General features: G+C 42.3%; 1 protein-coding gene across 2 annotated transcripts in view; it reads right to left on the minus strand.

Annotated features, from left to right (window-relative positions):
- The window catches only part of NAV2 (neuron navigator 2), a 212,962-nt gene extending 199,975 nt beyond the window's left edge, over nucleotides 1–12,987 (minus strand). For both annotated transcript variants that reach the window (XM_065637002.1, XM_065637001.1), the window contains exon 1: nucleotides 12,730–12,987. In XM_065637002.1, the coding sequence (XP_065493074.1) occupies nucleotides 12,730–12,987 (258 nt within the window). The remainder of the gene's footprint in view (nucleotides 1–12,729) is intronic.
- Between the last annotated feature and the right edge of the window lie 11,391 nt (nucleotides 12,988–24,378).

Raw genomic sequence — 24,378 nt, forward strand, 5'->3', positions numbered from 1 at the left:
CTGCTAAGGTCAGTGTGAGTGGATGCTCGGGAAGCTGCAACAAGCATTTGTCACACGACGGGACCAATTATTTCCTTTGTGAAGCCTGTGAGATACAGAAATATCAACAGAGAGCAAAGCCCTTCCCCGGCGATCCATAAACCATCTCTACAAATGTTCTGGGAAGCAGCGAAGAGACGGAACAAATAAATAAATAAATGCATGCAGCGTAGCCCCGGATAATGCGATCTGCTGGTATTAAGTTTTCTCCTGAAGGAGTTAAGTATATACCAGCTGCTCTACATTAAACCGAGCTGGCATTTTAAATCATGCAAATTGGCTGTGCTACCATCCATTCCAGCCCGGCATTTAGCGGCATTGCGATGAAAATGATGCAAAGTGCTGGCTAAACCAAGCCCTGCCATTTCAGCTGCTGTCAGAGGAGAACAGAGGAGGGAGGGTGACGGCAGCGAGGGATGCTGCAGCTATTCACAAGATGGTTAACGAGAGACTCCTTCCACCACTAGGTGTTGTTCACGCGACCAAAATGTGTGCACGTGCACGGAAAGCCTGAGGCTTTCAGTTGTTGAAAATCCATTTAATATGATAAGCTGCTACGAACCACTGCAAAATTATCTAGAGCTGAATTATTTGCCAGTGGAACACTGAAAATTCAAATATCTCTCTTTGCTTAACGCTGTGTAATGAACGCTGAGTGGATCTGACGGGCCATCGGCTCAGAAATGCTGACACAGCAGCCTAGGGGTGGCATCCGTCCCCACCCTGTCTCGCACCGAAGGACATTTCTCAGGCTGTGAAGATAATAGATAAAAATTTCTGCTTGTTCAATGCAAACCCCATTTTCTGCTGAATTTCAGAGAGCTCAGGAGGCAATAAAGAAGACTAAATCTTATCTAGTTCACGTTGTTGCAGCCAAGAGATTAAGCTTCTTCAGTACCAATCCGAAACGGTGTGTAGGAGAGTGAAGGATCTGCTATTGAGTTGACTACGAGCTTTGCAGACTTGTTTTTTTTCAGGTTCTTTTATATGCCTTTTTACCCCCTCTTTTTTTTTTTTCTTCTTTCCTTTTTTTCTCCTTTTTCAAGTGCCTACTGCAGCAAGTAATAGGCTCAACACAGGGAAGCCGTGTTGAAAATAAGGGTGCAGCTGCTTTGCTATCCAGCCTGAGAAACCAAACCACCGATGGATACGATCCCACTGCACAATTCTGCGTATGTGCCACAAATCGCTCCACGTGGTCCAAACCCTGCCAGGTAAAAGACCGAAAGGCCACCTCGTACAGGCAACCGAAAGGAAAAATCTCCGTTGCCGCACTGAGGGAAGTTTGTATCTGACTGCTTGGAAACGAGATCCTAGGCAACTGCTGCTCTTCCCTCTTGAAGAGCAGAAAGCGGTTTTTGTTTTGTAAATTAAAGCAAATTCATTAGAATTCCCCTGGGGAGGTTGTGTAGGGATAAATAGGTGGCTGCTGCCTCCCCTTTCCAGCTCTGCGCTGGACGACAGGCACCTTTTTGCCAGCTTTCCTTGGCAGGGCTGGTTTGGCATGTTACCCTGGAGCATCAGACCCTGTGTGCTCCAGAGCCCGTCCCGGGGGAGTAATGCTGAAAATACTCCTTCCCAAAATAATCCATCCCAATTAAGGCACAGACAAGTCTGGAATACGTACGGCTTGTCCTGAGAAGCAGACTGACCCACGGTTATTGAGCAAGAAAAGAAAAAACCCATTTCTAAGCTGTTGCTTCAAACGGCCGATGCACATTTGATCTCGGAACACACATGACATTTTTAAAATTAGTTTTGAAGACTTAAATATCCATAAGACTCTTTGAAATGAAGAAAAATTTGTAACTGAATCAAATTCGTCTTACCAGACCATCCCATTATTGTGTCAAACAGCTATAATTAAAGTTGCACACTGATCTTTGTGGATGCAAATGTGTCCCCTACATCTGCTCCAGGTCCTTACCCTCCAACACACACATACACAGATACTGTTCTCAGATTGAATTTTGTGAAGAAAATATAAAATTTCATCACGCTACGTTGGCTTAAGGAGTATTTCTGACTCCAAAAGACATGACACGAATCATTATATCTGCCTGATTTTACAACAGTACGCCTGATAGATGTCTGTCTGCCAGAGGAGGCAAATTTGCTAGACCCCTTGTATAAGTTGATTAGAAACGGCTTTCTGCTAATTAAAGTCAAAATCTGAGAAACAGCTAAAATAGAAAGGATGTGGAAAGACAGCTGTTACAAAGACTTGTACAAAATGACTATTTAACTTACTGGTACTAAAGTCACCTGTAGTTTCCAACAGTGGACATGACTCAAGTGGCCATGGCTAAAGAAAAAGGAATCTGTTTCTAAATATTTGTTTCAAGACATAAAAGTGTAACAAAGTCTCAGTACCTAAGTTCACCACAACATGTCTAGATCAGCAACATGAAATCCCACTAGGGTATTAACTTTGTTCTACCGAAGGACAAGTATATAGAATTAATAGATGGCAGAAAAATACAATATAACAATAATTTCTGGTCAGCACTTTCAGTAGGAGAGAAGCGATCCTGTCAGGGCAGATTCAGCTCATCACGTGAAACAAAAAGGTATTACTACAATAGTCTTCACAACTGAGAACATCTCTCCGTTGTCCAAATGGCAGATCCATCAAACAGGTTACGAAGGAGGATGAGACATCCACCCTAGAAGATTGTCTTCCTACACAACTCTGAAAACTGTGGTTGCCCGTTAGCAAAAAGCCCATGTCAGCTTCTACAGCGCTATCAGGGAGACGAGGAGGAACATGGAAACGATCAAGGAAGTTAGTTGAGTCCTTCCATTTGGAGAAAGCATAACCAAACCAACAAGATCCCAGCGCTGAGAACAGCCACTTCTGCAGCCGCACAGTGAGTCAGACTGTCAAGGGTTTTGTTGTTGCTGTGGGGTTTTCTTGTCTGGTTGCCTTGGGTTTTTTTTTGTTTATGTATTTAATGCCTCTGGGACCACCATGTCGAAGAACACATCCTTCTCCACACAAGGCATGGAGAGAGCAGCACATCATGTACCTTGCCTCCCACTCCTGTGAGCTCCTGGAGCTTGAAGGAAGGACAAATAAATGGTACTTATAACTCTTACGAATAGGCAAACTTCCACTTTCAAAGGAAATGCTGATTAATCCATCCATTTACTGCCCAAGAATTAATGTTTCACAGACCTGACCATGTTTTCTTGTCAAGCATAGTACTACTGCTACCAAACCAATACCTGCCAATCCCTTGTTCCTTGGTCTCTACAATCTGTAGGTTTTCCTTCTTGCTTGTATAAAATAAAACCTCAACAACTACCATTGGAAAGTAGCCCATGGACTTCCTCTACAGCTGCTGGTTCCTCCAATACAGCCTTGCTCTGCTACCTACAGGCAACTCTGAAGTCTATACCATAAACCTGGACTCACCACAACACGCTTTCGGATTATACCATGGTGGTCACTACATAGTGGACAAGACGGAAGAAACAGACTAATATTAGTGGCGGGACAGGTAAAATAAGGAGATTTAGGGACTCTTTCCAACTATGAAAGAGAGGATATGGCAACTTCTAGAGAGAAAAAGGCCACGCAAGCTGAGAACAGGAAGAGGACTTAACGAAATATTCAAGACAAGGGATGGACACACGGTAAAATTTAAGAAGAGGCTATGGGATAAACACGGCACTGTCAAAATATGATGATATTACAGTCCAAAACTGAACACGCATAGGGAGAAACGTCCTGGTAAAAGTGTATTTTGAAATCCAGAAGTTAGATATTTTTTTCCTTTCATTTATTGTTTTCCCACACATTGCTTCCAAATCTAAAATAACCGAAAAGTAAAATGAAAAATAATCCAAGGATAGCACACCTAAAAATACTTTCAAGATGAAAAAAAAGGTAGAATCATAATAAAGCTACAGATCTCAGCCTGGTTTAAACTAAGAAGTGAAATGGTTTCTCAATTATTTATTTTAATATGTGGTTTATTTGTTCTGAGCTTTAGCAGTTATTTCCATGCCTGTGATCTGCAAAACTGAAGAAACGGAGAATGTTTCCACAAACTATTGCAGAAAAAACAATTTACAGATAAAATTAGAGGCATACAAGTAAGTGCCAAGTGTTTGACTGAATTCCAGTTCTTGGTGAATGGAAAACCAGCAGCTTCCTGTTACAAAATGTACCAACAGTTCATATCTAATAATACACATAAAATCTGACCGTTTATATACTTCAAATATAGATGTTTCTAAAAATAATACTCAAACAGGGTATTTTTAGCCAGGTGAACTTCTCAGGAGAATGAGATTCTACAGTTTGCTGCAAGGAAAAAAAAAAATAATGGGTTAAATTTTAAGAACATCTCTTAATTTCTACCAGTATCTAGCCCCAAATCTTAAATAAGTGGAAAGCAAATGGGAAAAAAATGGAAGAACAGAACACACATCATTCCAGAAAAGGCCCAGCTATCACTTTATCCAAAACTGTATCTTCTTAAACAGCACTTATAATATTTATTCTGTGTTGCAAATTTGGGAAGTTCAAACAAAATAATTATTGATTTAAATCCCTCCTTAATGTCTTCTGCTTTGGTAGGAAAAGGGGACTTGTAGGCTAAAAGCATTAAGATCCTCTAGAAATAAACAGAGATTTACATCTAGTGGTGAGATAATCTAGCAACTGAAATTACAGAGCAGACGATGTTTCTCAAAGGACTCTTCAAAGGGAAATAATAAATAGCCAAAACCAGCCCTGAATTTCCAAACCCAAGAACTGAATCCACCTTTCCAATCTCAATAAAGACTTTTTTCTGGTACCCTCTCACCAAGAAAAAAAAAAGAACACAAGTGGTGTTTGCCTCATAATTTTATTTCTTTCTGGTACTTCTCAGATACTTGAAACTGGGGAAAGGTTCATGTTTTGTTTACCAGTCCCCTTCTTTGCAATTTGATTTTTCTTCTTCTTTTTGAAAAGTAAAGCTCAGGTCTAGCACCAGTCATTTTGAAATGCAATATCTGTTGTTTTCCTCTAGTTATATCCTTGTACCTCTCTGCATCTCCTAGAGATTCCTCCAGGACAGGTTTTTGATGAGACAACTCTTGTACCACTCAAGTCCTGCCTGTGCTGGGTCTATGATACACGCAGGTGCATTTGTCTTTCAGTTCCCTCAAGTTACACTTGCTTCTCAAATTGAAAATTCTTGTATTCGTATTTAAACAGTCACAAATCAGATATATCAGGTAGCAGTTGGATAGGTGGAAAGACTTAATTCTTCTGTGCTGAAGGCAATTTCAGTTCGAACAAGCCCCCAGCAGAGACTGTCTATCAGAACTGAAATACAACACATACACCAAGAAAGAGAAGTTCTGTGGAATGTACAATGGACGAACAATCTAGGAAAAGTAAGAAGCAGATCTTGAAAAACTGCCAAAGAAATTCACCGTTGCGAAGACATGCAAGGAGGAAGAAAAAAATGATTAACTCATTTTTGGTTAGAGGACCAAAGTGTCCTGCTTGGGTGTTGCCGTAAATGAAGTATCAGGACAGAAGGTGATAAAAATTACTTATTAAAACAAGGACGAAGAAAGTAAGAGTGTTCACTTAAGAAACACAATTTTATGGCATAAACTAACAGTTTCAAGGGCAGAGGGAGAACACATGGACAGCATATGCATAAGCATTTTGAACTGATTAACAAGTAGCAGCAAAGGAGAAAGCTAATCTAATAGTCAAGGGACTAGCAAAGTAATTTTCTACAGCGCTGCAGACTTCATGACCTTGGGTAAGTTTCTTTGTGCCTTAGCCAATCTCTTATAAAATAAGAACGATATCCCTACCTCTAAGGAGTGCTCTTAGGTTAAGTATGTTAAAATTTGGAAGCTCCTTGGAATATAACCTATTAGCAAAGATCAGAGAAATAGCATAAAAATTAAACTGGAAGCAGGAAAAAAGGTAATATTAAATGAGTGTTTCAAAACCACTACTATGGACCATAAAAACTTGAGTGAATTCAAAAGCAGCGTTATTAGCTCAACAATAAATAAATATCTCTGCAAATCTTATCTTGGGCAACTGGACAGTAAAGGTGTCTGTATTTAGGAAGGAACATCATCTGATGAACAAATGCTCTTTTATTCAAGAACTGTCAAGAGACAAACTGAAATCAGAACAAAAAACCATTTTCACTCATTGTCCAGTACAATTAAAAACTAAATGGAACTTTGAATCCAAGTTTGACCCTTTGCATATTCTAAATGAAAACTCGATAATGAAAGAATCTCGTGAGTTTATAGTGCAATCTCATATATTTTGTTCAAATGCATTAAAAAGGGTAGCTCTTTATATTAAAAGACAGATCACAAAAAACTCCATGTTAATAATCACAATAAAACAACTTGAGAATTATTTTCTTGTTTTCTATCTGGTAACGTTTCATATGTAATAAGCCCGGAAGGATTTAATATTTACTGGTATGAATCTATAAACATATCATCAAAACCATTGTAATCATAACTAGAAGAAGAACCTGGCTACTTAATAGCCTCAGATTGCTTATAGTGTGTAAAAAAATTCCTCAGAAGGCAAGATACAGCAAGGATTTATTTGGAGGAAGGTACTTAGGTACATAATTATATAAGCAACCTCATTCATACTGATTTAAAATGTTTGTGGTTATATCTTTTGATAGCCTGAATCTATAGTTTTTCCTAGATTTTCCCAGCTCTTCAGTAAAATTCATCCTTTGTGCACATCCTAAATGTGACCTCATTTGGTATCTTCCAGCATTGCAAAAAGCTATCTTTTGTGGTTAAGTTATCAGTATTACTCACCACATTTCCCATAATTTCTTTTATAATTAGCTCAGCACTGGTAGCGAGACCAAATTTTACGCCACTGAGGCAGCTCATACAATGGCACTCAAAACAGCTGACGTAAATCTAAATTTAAATTGGGTCCAGATAAAGATTTGCCTGATTTCTACCCCTTCTGTAAGAGGTTCTGTAGTAAAACTGTGGAGACCACTATCCTGCAAAAAATGGCTAATGCACGTGAGAAAGGAAGGCATAATTGCCCTACAATATGCTTTATTCTGTGAAGCTTCACATTAGCAAGACAGCGATATGGAGGTATAAACGGCTTCTGATAAAGTTAATTAAAGTGTAGAAAAGTAATTAGCAATATCTGCACTATGCGGCTTCATTTGGACTGCTGATGGCATGGGAACGGGATGGTGGGGCAGAGGAACCAAGAGCCAACAGACTGCAGGTCTCACGTGGCTCATCAAATGGTTGATTTGAGCCTAAATTTGAAGAGTGGAAAAATACTGGAGCAACCTATGAATTAACCACTTTGTGAGCAGCTAGGTGGCTGAGGGGAGACCTCCCCGCTCTCTGCAACTGCCTGAAAGGAGGTTGGAGCGTGGAGGGGGTTGGTGTCTTCTCCCAAGTAGCAAGTGACAGGACGAGAGGAAACGGCCTCAAGTTGCACCAGGGGAGGTTCAGATTGGAGATTAGGAAAAAATTCTTCATGGAAAGGGTTGTGAAGCACTTGAACAGGCTGCCCAGGGAAGTGGTGGAGTCACCATCCCTGGAGGGGTTTAAAAGGTGTTTAGATGAGGTTCTCAGGGACATGGTTTAGTGCTAGAGCTGGGTTATGGTTGGACTCAATGATCCCGAGGGTCTATTCCAACTGAAATAATTCTATGATTCTACTTCAAGGCAGTGCAAAACTGACTGAAAAACACCCTGAAATTAGTCAGTAGTGTGCTATCAACCTGGCAACGGCTTCCCAATAGATCTGTAATGGAGCTTCTCCACCGATTCCACTCCACACCATTGACATTGACTTGGACTACAGAACGGCTATTCAGCAAAAAACCAGGGTTGCTTCTAATCTCCATGGGTATTGCAAATGTTTTTTGAGCACAACCTAGACCTAGAACAGCCCACATGTAGATGATGTTCACAAATCGGGAAAGAAGAACTAAATTGCTAGAAGAAAAATTTAGTGTAAGACTAGAGGATGGGGAGATCTAGAATGCCCAGGATCGAGAATGGCCAGCTCAACATGATCTTCACAAATTGGGAAGAAAAATCTAGCTGAGCAAGGTAGTTTTATTGCAGACAGTATCTATCCAGTTTTGAACTGAATTGTTAAAAAAAAAAAGTCTAGGCAAACTGAAAAGAATTCAGTAGACAGCATGAAGATTTGTAAGAGTTCCAGAAACCCTGAGAGAAAAGGTTAAAAGAATTGGGTTTGCCTGGTGTAGACAAAGAGAGAAGTAGCACCTAGTGAGCACCCACCTTCCATGTCCACCATGAGAGGACCATTGCCCAGCTTTCAGCAGATGAATTTGCAAAGAAGTTTGCAAAGAAATAGCAAGTCCCACCCCTCCCTGCCAAATATTAAAGACAGTTATGGGTAATTGCTGAATATACAGATTTAATACCAGGTTCAGTAGGTGCCTGCCAACTGGAAGTGTTTTAGTGGAAGGGTGGGACCAATGACTTAGAGGTCGGTCCTGGTGCTTTTAGGACTGCTACCCTTGCTTAAGACAAACTGACTATTTTTTAGGTTCTCCAGAGAATGAAAATCAAGAAGCTAGAGAATAGAACATAGCAGCAATAAACATGGTAATTAAATCCATGATCTCCTTTGATGGCTTTCACAACAACATGGCAACAGCCTGTATTCCTGGAATGGCATCTTCCATCTTGCATCCTGCATGAAAAATTTTACCATGCCCATGGACTTCTAATTGGCAATGACTTCTGTCTTAAATAACAAATGCAAATTTAGTAGCCAAATAAATACGACTTTTTCACAATAACTAATAAATAACATTTTGTATACGGAAGATCACTATCTTACTATCTACTTGACCAAAGTTTCTCTGGTAACAAAGTTAAATATTTCCAAAACAATACTCTCTAAATATGGGTACAATTTATTGGCGGTGTTTTCAAATTAGACAAAATAAGCACCAGTGCAACAGTAGGACACTGTTGTGCACAGCACAGGGAATTTAATATGGAAAAATGAATTGAGAGTGTGTATCAGTAACAATAAAATAGGAATTATACTGCCATGATTCATCGACCTAGGATTTCCAGCTAGCATTTACAATGGGCTTGATGCTAAAACCCTCAGACCTTTCTTTGGGAAGTGACTCTGAAATACTCTGAAGAACGCTTTTTATAAATTGCACAGCATTTTAAATAACACATTGCCCTTATATGGCCTTAAGGCACAAAACTTCCAGTTACTATAAAATCCAGCTTAGACATGTAAAACCATACCAAGAAGAAAGAAGAAGCAAAAAAAAAAAAAAAAAATTGAAATACTGAGAAGTTTTCACTGATATCACATTTCTCAAGTGGGACACCTTAATTTTCAGTAGTTAAAAAAAAAAAAAAAAAGAAAAGAGTACTTTAATGACTAGCACCCTCAGTGCCCATGTTATCTGAAGAATCAGGCTCAAGAGAGGTACCACCTGGCACCAAAAAAGCTCATGAACATAGCACTGGTGTGCCAGTGGCTTCAAACTCACTAAACCAGCATTAGAACATGGTCCAGTATCTTCACATCGTGACTTCTGGTCTCTGCACTGGACACGGCCTCTTCTCCGGAATAAGCAGTAAAGTAAGCACAGAGAAACAGGCAGACAAATTCCAAGTGGAAGTGTGTATACACCATGATGAGAGAGAAAAATCAACGGGTACAACTAGTTGAAGGTATCTCGTCTCTTTGTTTCGTCACCCTCATCATCTCTTTCACTGTCAGCAGATGTCCTAAACACGAGGTCAAGTTGCTCTGTCCTTGTTCTGTACATGGAACTGAATTTTGTGTTGTGTAGTGCAAAGAGGACCAACTTTAACAGGATTAAGAGCAACTCCCTAAAATACTCCCAGAACGTCCTGTGGCTTGTTGATTATGAAACCCTCCAGAGATAAGAGTTAGAATTCCCTTGTGTTGAAATAGAAACTGAACTCAGATATCCCACGCTAAGCAAATGCTCAGCAGTTGTACAAAAGCAATTCTTTGCCACTTGTGTTGAAAGTGGCCTGATATCACCTTGGGTTTCGATAGAAACGGCTTAATCCTCAAACTCCAAGAGAGAGTTTGGGGCTGCAAACTCCAAATTCACACTCAACATGGAATACAGCACAAGTTAAACAGACTTGGGTCATTCTTATTTCTGCTTTTTGGTCTTTGATCCAAGTGCCACAATCTTTTTCATTCTCCACCCACACGGGGGATGTTCTGTCCATCCCCATGGGCTGCAAACTCCATGCGGGGACCAAGATCCACAGAAGATAGGTGCCAAAATATTTTGTATCGGGCCAACTTCAGGATCTAAACTCAAAATGTCATGATAGGAATATAACTTTTCTCAATCACAGAGAACGCCAGATGCCTGTACAGTAATATCATGAAGGCCACATTGGTGCTTAAGATAAAATATCCTGAGAAGCAAGTGATCACCCCCATAGGACGTCTATGATTCTTGAGATATTTAGTCATAACGCTGTGTTTAAGACTAAATCATACTAGGCTTATTATCAGAAAGCCTGAAAATGTAGCTGAAGGTTTTCCAAGACCAAAATGCTTCAGCTGCTGTCACAGCACCTGGCAGCTGCCCATCCATCCCGTTCCTCCTCTGTTGGGAGGGATGGATAGGAGAACAAGAAAGAACAGTGCCCTTGATACAACCGAGCTGGAAAAATCTCCTTTAGATACAGACCAATGTTCCAAACTACCACCTTGAATGGCAAAGACCCGCACGCTTCTATGGACAGAGGGATCAAAGTTGGATCAATAAAGACAAGCAAAAAAGGACTGTGTTTATTCAGGATAATGGATAGTAAAACAAATCTCAGTGGTTCACACCTTAAAAGGTGCTGGTCATCTGCTGAGACCGCTACCCAAATGAGGTTAGTGAGAATGGCAAAGCTTTGGATTTCTCCTGCTCTCGAAGTTACTCAAAACTCAAAATGATCTGAAATTCCTTTGGCCAAAAATCACTCCTTGTTTAAATATAACAAGTTAGCATGAAGACCCTTTCATCATCAGGATAGAAAAGAATGGAGTTTGCTCCACATCTGCATAAGGGTTAAAAACCCCATAGAATTCCCTTTTCTTGCTGCAAACGGCTACCACTGGCAGGATCTCTCAGATTATAATCTAAGATGAGAAAGTATTTATGAATAACAATCACTTTTGCAGGAATGTATATTTTTATGCAGAAACCGAGGTGTGTCTGAGAGAAAGAGCAGCATATGAGATTTTGCTGACATTTCATAATCCAAGGACGGACTCCAGCACAAGGGAAAAAGCCTACTTGTTTTTCCTTGAAGAACAAGATGTGATGGGCGGGTTGCTCCGCCTGCTGCCACCAGTACTTGTCTGTCTCCTTTTCCTGCTCTCAGTCCCTCAGGAACTGCTACAGTCATATTTGCCTGGTCTGAGCAGCCCGATGTGTCACCCTGTCTACCAGCATATCCTAAAATTCAGGGCACGGGGCCAAACATGCCCAGTCAGTAGCCACACTTAAGAGAACAGGGTTACGAGGCCATAGATTTCAAAATCTAGATGGGAGGGATGGCCCATTATTCCTCGAGGAAAGAAAAGGAGGAAAAAAAAAAAAAAAGATAAGTATCAGCCATCATTTCCCTATCCCAGTATAATGGTATCACCTTCTACCGGGCTCAGCTATTGGTAGAAGCAGCTTGTAATGTATATGGCTGTTGCCAAAATACATCACGCCGCTATACGGCAGTGTCTATAGAACGTTAATGAATTCTGCTCGCTGCAGCAGCCCATCTGCTCTGCTCACACCGTAGTACGCGAACACGGACCCTGCTCCCGCTGCTGCCGAGCACACGCGGCATCGGCGGCACAGGGCAACCCCAGCCACGCTGGAACATCGCTGTGCTGACAAAAATTAAACGAGCTGAAAAAGGAACAATTCTCCTCCCTACACAGGAAGCAGCACGCATAAAAATAGGTTAGGAAAGTGACGCGCGTTAAAGAGAAACCAAAAAAATGCATATTGATCAGGTGCTGCATCCTATGATGTCATGCACATATAGCATTGAAACAATCCCACTTTAGTCATTTCATATATAATCTATTTAATGAGAATGACATGCACATTGTAATTTAACATCAAGCACTGCCTCCCATCCACTCCCCACACAACTCCAAATACAAAATGTTCACACGGCTGACGCTCCGCGACAGTACATGACCACACACAAAACACATTCGTGACAACCAGCAATCTCTCCCCATCCCAGGCACGACCCAGCCCTGACAATTAGCACCTACAGAAAGAACACAAAGAACACACCCCAGAAACAACACCTCTACCATCTCCCTGCTGCAAATCCCCCAAGTTGAAGCAAAGGCGATAGAGGAGGCGACGGAGGCAAAGGGCACACAGGGCTCCAGCTCTCCCCACCCCGTCAGCTCCACCATGCTGACAAAATTACAAAGCCACCCCTCGGTAACACATGCCACTATGCGGAATATAAAACATTCCACCGCTGCCCACAGATGTTGTTACACACACACACACATGCAGCCCTTCTCTCACTGCTGGTCACACCACTGTCTGCCTCAGAAAACCTGCTGCACACATTCAGTACAGACATAAATTCCCACATACACCTCCCCAAGGTTTGGTGCCTTCTAACCTGTGTGTCAAATCCGTTCTCTACCGAGCAGCTCTTCCTTGGTGGGAGCCCATCTCCTGCGTTCTCTTGTCCATTCGGAGATTTGAGAGGGATCTGGCTGGAATACAATGGCTTCGTCACCTCCACCTTGTTCCCAAACTTCAGGTAACAGGGCTGTGGGATGGTCCTGGCCGTCGGGACGTGCAGGATCGGAGCAGCGCTGTGTATGGGTTTAGGTAGTCCCGATTTCATTTTGGAGGCTACCAGGATGGCTGGCATTTTCTCTTTCTGCTTTCCTAACACGTTTCTGTCAGCAGCGGCAACAGCAGAGACAGCAGGCAGGGAGGGAGAAAAGCACACGGTGGGGAAGATGCTCTACACTGGAGCAGTCTGGTTTACTGCAGGGATCTCCAAAACCAGCTTAGAATTTAAAACCGATAATAAAAAAATAATAATAATACAGAAAAAGGAGAAAAGAAAAAAAATAAAATAAACCCACACTACTTTCAGCCTAAAATATCTCCCAGCTTTACACCAGCCTTCCACCTGTTTCCTCTAATTTTATTTTCAGTTCTTCACCGCAGTCCTCCTTCCTATTTCTGCTGTTATTTAACTTGCTCCTTCCTTTCTCTGGCTGACTCCTGTAATTTTCTTCCCTGGAAATGAGAGACTTTCACTCCATTATCTCGTCACTGCATCTCCGAAGTGAGGCAGCCTTTTGGAATAAAATAAAAAGGAACCTGCTGCTGCATATGCTTCCCCTTCCGTACACACTGGAGAGCGAGTGAGCAGGATTTCCAGCTTAAGGATGTCTTTCTTCAGTCTTAGCCAAGAAGCAGATGTAGCTCAGTGTGTTAATGACTGATGCCCTTGGATACGAGCCTTAGAGAACCAAGCTTCTTAAGCCTTAGTAGCTGCGAACAGGACAACGATTGCCGGAGCAGAAGGAGGAACGTCCGCCGGTAGCAATTTTAAATAAAAATACGCCAATGGCCACCAAATTTCCCGGCTCCCTCCAGTGCTGGAGGATTTAAAAAAAAAAAAACAAAAAAAAAACCGATTAATTCAGCTGTCAGAGGGAAGGGAAAGCAGCCGCCGGTTCATTTTCCCCTCCCGCAGTGGAGCGGGGTCCCGCCCGGCGCATCCCGCGCCTCTGCCCGGCGGGGGCGGCCCCGGATCGGCCCCGCCTGCTCCGAGCGGGAACGCACACCAAATAATAAATAAATCAGTGCTCTCTGCAGGGGGAGGAGCGGCCTCGAGTCCTGCGGCGGGCAGGGAGCCCCCGGCAAAGCGGCTCGGAGGGGGAGGGATGCCCGGAGCGGGAGGGATGCCCGGAGGGAGCTGCGAACCGGTTTCTTTTTGAAATTTAAAAAAAAAAAAAAAAAAAAAAAAAAAAAAAAAAAAAAAAAAAAGCGCTTTCAAATAAAAACACCTGGAGATGACTCATTGTTCGTTGCTGTTCGGGAAAACCGCCACTGCCAGCGTCAACAGGAATTTGAATAAGCACAGTGAGTAATGCAGCCCTATTATAGCAACACTTGGCTTTTTGGATTCTTTCTGTCATTGTCACAGGTTCCTCCCCGTGCTGCTTTGCAGATGCCACCATCCCTTACAGTCTCCTGACCCCCTACGCATGACACATTTGAGAGTTGCCCGTATCTCTCTGCCCACAGAGCACCATCCTGGACCACCAAGGATTATCAGTATGAAAACCAAGAGATGCCTTAGGACTCGTAAGGGGGTTTTGGCAGCAGGATATACACCACCACAACACCTAATTTTCAGACAGCCAAAGGCTTTGAGTTACCACAGAGGCTTCTTACATTATAGATAGGGCGAAGGTGCCCCGGAGTGATCTCACAAAGCCAACATGAGATGTGGAAGTGAAACGTGCATTTTAAATCACATCCTCATCACAGCCCTGGGTATCACGGAATCACAGAATGGTTTGGGTTGGACGGGACCTTCAGAGCTCCCGCAGCGCCCCAACTGCCATGAGCAGGGACATCTGCACCAGCTCAGGTTGCTCAGAGCCCCGTCCAGCCTGGCCTGGGATGTCTCCAGGGATGGTTCAGCCACCACCTCTCTGGCCAACCTGGGACAGGCTCTCACCACCCTCCGAGTAAAATATTTCTTCCTCATGTCTGGCCTGAATCTCCCCTCTTCTAGTTTAACACCAGCAGCTCTTGTCTTATCACAACAGGCCCTGCTAAAAAGTCACAGAATCACAGAAAGTTAGGGATTGGAAGGGACCTCGAAAGCTCATCCAGTCCAATCCCCCCGCCGGAGCAGGAACACCCAGATGAGGTTACACAGGAAGGCGTCCAGGCGGGTTGGAATGTCTGCAGAGAAGGAGACTCCACAACCTCCCTGGGCAGCCTGTTCCAGTGTTCCGTCACCCTGACTGAGAAGAAGTTTCTTCTCAAATTTAAGTGGAACCTCTTGTGTTCCAGCTTGAACCCATTACCTCTTGTCTTACTGTTGGTCGTCACCGAGAAAAGCCTGGCTCCATCCTCGTGACACCCACCCTTTATATATTTATAAACATTAATGAGGTCACCCCTCAGTCTCCTCTTCTCCAAGCTAAAGAGCCCCAGCTCCTCAGCCTTTCCTCATAAGGGAGATGCTCCACACCCTTAATCATCTTTGCTGCCCTGCGATGGACTGTCTCCAGCAGTTCCCTGTCCTTCTTGAACTGAGGGGCCCAGAACCGGACACAATATTCCAGATGAGGTCTCACCAGGGCAGAGTAGAGGGGAAGGAGAACTTCTCTCGACCTACTAACCACCCCCCTTCTAATAGACCCCAAGATGCCATTGGCCTTCTTGGCCACAAGGGCACAGTGCTGGCTCATGGTCATCCTGCTGTCCACCAGGACCCCCAGGTCTGTCCCCATCTTTCTTGTAGGGCTCCTTTTAAGTATGGAAAGGTCTCTGTGGACCCTTCCCTTCTCCAGGCTGAACACCTCAACTCTCTCAGTCTGTCCTCACAGGCATTATTTCCCGAGCAGGGACATTTCCTTCAGCTCCTTATTCCCACCTCGCCCACTGCCCGAAGACCGAATCCCTGTACCACCCGCAGGGTGGCAGGGACAGGAGTGATCCCAGCAAGCAGGGAGATGCAATGAACCCACCCTTGAAATATATGAAATACAAGCTGGGTGAGCGTCCAACCCACGGAGCTACCCAGGGAAGCAGGTCTGAAACACACCCCACCACCCATTGCAAGGGGAGCTGCGTCCTGCCTGGCCATCACTAGGACTTTTGGGAAGGTTTTAAATGTGCAAACTCCAGGTTTTTACACCTGAGACTCTTTCAGACAGAAAAATGAGGCATTTCTGGATTGTGGGTGTCTCCAGGGTTAGGCAGCAGGATTAGCGTAGCATTTTAGGAAATGGAAATCAGATGAGAGGTACATCCTGGATCCTTCTGTGGATGTCATCTCAAATGACCTACCTGGGGTTACATGGTGAGTAAGTGGCAGAACTGGAAATTGAAGTCAGAAAGCGTGTTCTGCTCATGATAAAGTACCATTCTTCCTCAACATCGCAATGTAAAAATGCTCTGTCTCTATCAACAAAACACAGTTTCAGAAGACATCGGCTGTACTACGTGGGGTTTTTGTTGTTGTTGCTGGTTTGGGGAGTTTGTTTGTTTGAGGTGTCTTACATGAACTAGATTATTTAAAACCGAGAGCAAAGCCTGGACAAACTATCACTGCAGTTTGCCACCTCTCCTGCTTAGCACTGTCCCCTGATTGTGTAATTCAAGTTCCCACAGCACACAAGAGTTTTCGTTGTTGCTGGGATTTTTCGGCGCATCTGCTTTCACATAGACCAACTCCGCAGGTTGCTTTGTATGACCTCGAAGAGGGTAATTTGCTGTTGTTGTTGTTGCTGTTTTTATGAGTAACTGCTTTCCCCCTAGTCTCTTTATACACTAATCTCAGATTGGAAACTGCACATCTCTGTTCATCCACCTCACGGAGATGGATCTTCTCATGTTTACTCCCCTGTGCACAGTGTCAGCCCAAGCACAACTACATAGAACATTTCGAAGCCTAATAGCTCGATGAAGAATGAAAGGACTGGTAGTTACAGGAGCAGAAATGTGTCAAATGCTCCGATACCATTTCCATTTTTCAGTGCTGAAAATTCAGCCTTGCTGGCTAAAAGAAGGTTGGGCTGAAGTATGAAAAACTTGAAAAAGATCCAAGTCTGAAAACAAGGCTAATTTTAGGTCTAGCCACAAAATATAGTAATGTTTAAAAGCTATTAGAAGATCTACTTGACAGCTTTATGTTCTGTTCTTCACTTACACATTTTATGAGGTTCAGGCCACCAATCCCAGATGCACAGAACTTGCCAGTTTTTGTTGTTCTGTTTTCATCTCGGAAAACTGGCCAGGTTACAGGGTACCAAACCAGACACAAACTTAATTTGAGCAAAAGAAAAGGATTCCTTTCATTGCTCCTTTAACAATTATTGAATCCAACCCTGTGGTGATGGTGGATTGAATATTTCACAGTTAGAAGAAATTATTTTTTCTTGGTGTGCAGTCCTGCCTACTGAAGTGAAGATGATGTCTTCTGAATACAATCAATCCATGCTCCTGATAATTATTTTGCTGAGCTTATAACACAGACCAAGCCCTTCTTTACCAAAGCTTAATGTGAGTTCGTGGTAACACATTTGGAGAGTGACCTAGAATTACTGCTTCTCTTATTATGATTCAGTAAAAACCAGCTATTTAAGAGAAAAGTTTGCATAATTACTCCATTGTCATCTAATACCTGTTTTTTTATGTTATGTATATTTTGCTTTTTATATCCAAACACCATGGCATAAAGCCACTGAAAGGTACATACTGTATCCAGTGGTAGTGCAGCCATACCATGAGGTCATAAATTGGGAATATGTCACATTACAGGCTACATCTGCAAAAATGGGCAACATCAAGTTGAGTCTATCTTTGGAACTGACAAGTTGGTTGTCGGTTTTGTTTGGGTTTTTGTTGTTTGGTTGGGTTTTTTGTGTTTGACTTTTGTTGGTTGGTTGTTGTTATGGTTGGTTGGTTTGGGGTTTTTTGTTTGTTTTGGTTTAATATAATTGATTTTTACCAGGTTTTAAGGCTAGGATTTTTTAAATAAACTACTTCTCTTGGGCAGTCAGTGGGATCCAGGAACCCATCTTCCTTATCTTCCTTGCAAAGCCCAACCAGTTTTTCCTTACCCTATTTTGAATCAAGCAAATTTCTGTATCTAAGCTCTAAGATGAGTAAGTAATATTAAAAAGCAGGCAAATTATCTAACTAAAAAGCAAGAGCTTCATTCCTTCCAGCCACAAATGTCAGACAAGCCACTAACTAGGGGAACATTCCCTTGCAGCTTGAAGTTTGATGAGCATCTTTGCTTGAATAATCACAATATTCTCCCTTATCTGCCTGGAGTCCAGCGAGCACCCGCACACTCCCCAAATGGGGGAATATGGAGGGAAAATGTTATAAACAAGCACTTTAATTCCCTGTTAGGAAAAAAAGCAACCCAACAACAACAAAATACACACAAAACCTCCTGGTAACTTGGTTTATAGGACTAACTTTTAAGCTCAGGATTCAAGCTGTGGCTACTTAGCACCACGTAGCATCATCTCAAGTGCCAAGTATTTGGTGTAGAGAACTGGCTGAATAGTCTCAAAATTTTAGTGAGCAGACTCATGCGAACCAGAGACTTTAACACATCAGTGGAAACTATTTGAATACGCGATTTGAAGAGCTTGTAGGCAAGTCAGCACATTGCCCAAAACAAAGCCAGTAAACAGAACAAAAACCAGGGTTGGCTGCTCTTGAACAGATGATCTTTCTGAATGAGGTGAATGTTTCTGGAACAGTAAAACTATTGAAGCTGCTTTCATTGTTCATACACTATCAATTAACAACCCAACAGGGGCTCTAGACCCAAGTGGAAAGGAAATGCCTATATGGATTGCATGTGGTGACTGCAAATAAAATTAAAAGCTTTATGAAATGTAGCAAAGGATCAGAGAATCAGACCTTCCTTTCAACTCGTGGTTAATATCCATCCTCAGCGAAGCCAAATGTCACATTAGTGTAAGTGCAAAAACTATGTAGAATTATTATATCAATTAGAACACCTCATTAACTGCTCTGGTGGTTCAGAACTGCTGATGGAACTAAACTCAAGGCTTGAAAATACCTTGATCAATGCTATCCTCGTCTTTTAGGCATTACCGATGTATTTGTAATCTCCCAGAAAATCGTTATAAGCCGAGGTGGATATTCCTAAAATAGTCACCGCATACTGTCAATATTGGAAGGCTTAATCGTTCTTACAAAGCCATTGTCGCCAAACGTTGCTCCTGCCAGGCGACAGCTGTTCCTATGGACTGCGCGTATATTCAGCCTTGGCACAACTCCACCAACTCAACTGAAGTTATGACGGGAATAAATACGGACCTATTTTTGGTACTGCAGGCATTTTGCACATTGGCATCCATCTTTTGTCCCCGATCAGTGTATCAAATATGTAAAAGCTTGACCCTGCCTACAGATTTATGTCACCATTTCATGAAAGAATCCATAAAGGTGTAAATGGGATCAAGCTCCTAATTTTTTGTTGTGTTCCCAGAAGAGGAGCAGTAGAGGTTAGGAAAGAGGAATGTGGGTACAAGCATTATATAACTTGGCATCGTCTCACCACAGCAATTATAATCTGTACATGTGAGTTCTTTATATAGAGCAGAGAGAAAAGGAGGAAACCTTGGTTCTCTGCCCAGTTCTTTTCACAGAAATCTTGTCTGCACTACACTAATTCTGATCTAAAATCCCTTTTGTAATCCCCTGACACGTTTCTAATTCACGCTGGGTTTAATTCCACCCCGTTTTATAACAGTGTCATGTTTTAACAAATACACAAGCTAAGTTCCACCTGCACAAGAACACCCATCACGCTCATTTTCAGATGATGTGTAGAAAGTTTCACTAACCACACCAGTGACACAGGCAGACACTTGTGCACGGTGACACAAAATGGCACCATTTTAAATGAGCATCTTCTGAACAATGCTCGTATTTAACCCTGCTTCTATACCAGAACACTTCACGGTTTTGTAATGTGAGCACGAACAGTAGGAGCTGGCATCACGACTGCACTGAAATACTTTTCCCACCTTGTTCCAGACTCATATTTTTACTTCCTGATGCATTTATCACTGCACTACGTGACATTTTACACAAATCTACTTCTGGTAGTGCTTCACACAAAAGCTACACAAATTTCGATTGTCATAGCAAATGCTACGTCTTTGATTTCATTATATTTCTGTTGCTTTTGGATCTGCAGCCCTACCAGTTTCTCAGAATCTAATAAAAATTGGGCTCAGCTGGCTGGGGACAGAAACACTGACAGGGGTTCTGTGGCTTTGAAAAGGTCCATCTCTCTGACTTTGCATGTCGAGTTCATTCCTCAGACTTAAACTCACCAGGAACAGGAGTGAAAGGGATGAGAAATGCAAGAGTTTATTTCAATTAATGCTTTCTGCAGAGCTGTAAGATTTGGATGCATGTTGTATGTCTATGGTGTAGTCACAGCAGTAACCACTGTGTAATACATATACGGGTGAATAATCTTTATGACCCTAACAGCCTGGCTTTGTCATGCCAACCTATAGCTCACCTCGGCTTTCGTATCTCTTAACGTCTGTGACTGTAAGAAGTCATATCATCTTTCCATACCACTAACAGCACCTGGAATAAATATTTCAATACTATTTTAGAAAGATCCTTGCAAACTACGTCTTCCCAACAGAGATGTACATCTGGGTATTCTCAAGCTATTCGTGTGTCCTTTGTTTCCAGAAGGTTCATAGTACTATCTCCTATATTATTTTACGTCTGATTTGACATTGCCCATGGCTTCACATATTTGGAAAAAGCAAAGAAAACATCTGTGACTAATGAGAATATCACAGGAAAAAGGTGACGATGATCCAAATACCACATACTACTCTTGACTTTAAGAACCATCCAGTTAAGATGAAAGGTGAAGAAAAGGACCTAAAAAATGCTCTCTTCCCTGTGCTGCTGTTCTGCCTTCTTGAGAAGTGGCAGGGGAAAAAATTCCACTGCTCACAAGCCAGCAATTTCTCATCATCACCTTCTGCAACCCTGCTGTCCCTTGGTGGCACATTTCAAATACACCTGCTCCATCATTGAAAATAATTGCCAGAGCCTAAAGGTAGAAAGAAGCAGATGGGAAGAGCAGTCTATGTTTCAGAGCCTTTTTTTTCAACGGGATCTGCTTAAGCATTCCAACCCAGCCTCGGCTGCCACCCGTCCCTCCCACATCAGCAGTATTGAACAAACACGAATTGGCCAGATTATCATGAAGCAACTTCAGCTGTTTTGTAACGAGCAAAGTATCACTATTCAAACTAAAGAGGGAGAGTCACATTTTCACCTGCTTTAAATCAGTGCAGTTTCTCTACGGCCAACATCAGAATCCGGATTCCAAATTAGAAGTATTTATCAAAATCTTCTTTAGATGACAATTCCAGTGCCATCCTATACTCACATTATCTCCCTTCCCATCAGGACACATTACCAATCAATTTATATTAAAAAAATCCTCTTGTATACTGAGCCTACGCATCCCCTTCAGTTGATGATGCACAGGGCAGTTCTGCAGCCGTGGAAGTGATGCTTGTGGTGTCACCAATTTCCAGCTAGATATCAAGAGAACAACAAATAGCATCCCACTCTCTGCCAAGTACACTGCACAACCAAAGGCCCCAGGCAGCCGCTCTTCCCTACAAGCCAAAATAAAAAAAGAGAGGATTCCCCCAGGGCAACCACTGGGGAGCAGTTCACTGCTGCAGGTCACCTGCAATGCACCATAGAATGTCACGGTGATTAATTGCAATGTTACAAACACCAGCTATTTCTGAACATGCTGCCAGGAAAAAAAAAAAATATATATATATATATGTATATATACCTAGATTGTTCACAATGATATAAAAGGAAACAAAGAAAGTGCTTAACACAATGCCCCGATATGAACGTTGCCGACCTCTACGGCTCCTTTAAAGAAAGATTAGTCTTGATTTGATGTTTATGGAAAATAAACGCACATCCTTAGAAGGTAAAATTTGCAGCACACTAATGGTCCTACTGAAATTTTCAAGTCAGACTTTTCAGTGAAACTTCTTCACATTTACACAGACATAACTCAAGTCAGCCTTCTGTAATATCCACTACCCAAAAACGACACGAAAAAGTAACAGTATGTTGTCCTAGTATTTTGTTTCATACCAAAACAAAGGAAGTTCCCAATGTAATGATTGCATACGTTTGTTGCCTTAAAAGGCTTTGATATTTCAACATTTAATCAATTTTAGTTTTTTCAAATGACAGGATATTATTCTGTCCTAAGGTTTCCTGCAACCCCGAATTTTACCCAAGATGCTGTATTGAACTCACACTGTTTAACACTACAGTACACAGACCCAACAGCTTTGCATTTACCTTACACACCACATCAGGTCATTTTTAATAATGCTGCTCTCAGTGTTTGGAATATTTTGGGAAGATGTCAGTGTCAAAACCCCACACAGCCCTAATACACTGTATCACCCCCAAGAAAGATCTGGCTGATGTTTATCATTGGAAAACAAACATCAAACAGAAGGCATAGCACTGAGAGATAATGTTTCTGTATTTCGTATTTCCTCTTGCCATTTTAGTGGTAAGATCATTGTAATAGACAACCTTTTTTTTCAGACAGATGGAATTCAACTGATGGAATGATTTTCTATATTCTGAGACAGCTGTATGAGAACGAACACGAGGTTTGTTTATTCCAGCAGTAAAACAACCTGTGTTCAAGCTAGTCCAAGATTAAAAAAAAAAAAGACAACTGTCTGGAAACTCGAATGACTCTGCTGTAAAAGCAGGAGTAGTCAATCATTCCTGTCATAACACTAGTGTATTATTGGCTGTTGGCAAATGGGTCAGCTTGTCATAGGCAAAGTATTTATCAGATGCTCTGTTCCCTTCTCTCCCGGTGGGCACATGAAGCGACGACGTTACAGATGCGGAAAGAGATGCCGCTGAATTTCAAAACGCATCCATCTGTTTAACTTCCCCAAACGACTTCCATGACTTGGATACAACAAACACATCTGCTGCGGCAGAACATTAAAAAAGATCATCTGGAAAATAACTGGAAAATTATAAACGATTTCCGATAGCGATGCACAACGAAGTTTCAATACACATGCAACACATATTCCACCTTCGGTTATACCTGGAGACTTTGCACCTCTGGTTTCTTGAAGAATCGAGGCAAGTCTTGACCTTAGTCAGAACCAGCTCGGTATCTCCTTATCTCACTGTTAGAGTCTGCTACGGAAAACATCCCTGGGCATCCATCTATATATTAATATAGAGATAATATAATATTTGGGCTACGAAGATGATTAGGGGCCTAGAGCACCTTTCTTATGAGGAGAGACTGAGAGAGCTGGGGCTGTTCAGCCTGGAGAAGAGAAGCTGAGAGGGGTTCTCATCAGTGCTGATAAATATCTCAAGGGTGGGTGTCAAGAGGATGGACCAGACTCCTTTCAGTGGTGCCCAACGACAGGACGAGGGGCAACGGGCACAGACTGAAGCCCAGGAGGTTCCATCTGAATATGAGGAGAAACTTCTTTACTCTGAGGTGCCAGAGCCCTGGAACAGGCTGCCCAGAAAGGTTGTGGAGTCTCCTGCTCTGGAGACATTCAAACCCACCTGGACACATTCCTGTGTGATCTGCTCTGGTGACCCTGCTTTAGCAGGTGGGTTGGACTGGATGATCTCCAGAGGTCCCTTCCAACCCCAGCCATCCTGTGATTCTGTGATCTATATGCACTGCGTCTCTGAACAAGAGGATCAGACCAGGTACAAGGAGAACCTTTCACTGCCAGGACAGTCAGGAGGTGGCACATGTTGCCCAGAGAGGTTGTGCTGTCTCTGTTCTTGGATGTTTTCAAGACCCAACTGGATAAAGCCTTCAGTAACTTGGGCTGATCCCACAGCTGACCTTGCTTGGAGCAGAAGGTCAAGACCTCCTGAGGGCCCATCAAATCTGAATCACCCCAATAATTCCTAAATAAAATAAAGGGTAACATAAAAGATAAAATGATAATAATTTTTAAAAAATCCATCAGGATCCAGTGGAAGAACCCAAAGTGGAAGTGGGTTACAAACAATAATCTGGTCCATCGCAAGAAATGCTATGGGGGGAGGTCCAGCAGAAGATACAAGCAAATGAAATTTTAGGAAGAAAACTCCAGCACGTGTTTAAGTGTGATTTTTCTTTCAGTTCTTCTCCCACATCTCTCGCAAACACAAACGTGTTATCACTTTGAGTTAAGTGAACAGATGCTTGCATTTGCAATTTACATTTACCTAGCCTGCATTAGCAATGACTTTGACACAAAATGCAAACCACAATGCATATTTTCACCCTTGGGTATTATGTATGTATAAACTGCAGTACCAGGACACCTCAGTAAGTTCCTTTGCTGCTTACTGCGTTCTCAGTAATATTGTTAAGGTCTCCTGATTTTACTTGCAGAGCGTAGCATTAAAGCAAGACCTTTGAAGCGCATCA

This window comes from Caloenas nicobarica, chromosome 5, assembly GCF_036013445.1.
Source record: "Caloenas nicobarica isolate bCalNic1 chromosome 5, bCalNic1.hap1, whole genome shotgun sequence".
Taxonomy (NCBI): domain Eukaryota; kingdom Metazoa; phylum Chordata; class Aves; order Columbiformes; family Columbidae; genus Caloenas; species Caloenas nicobarica.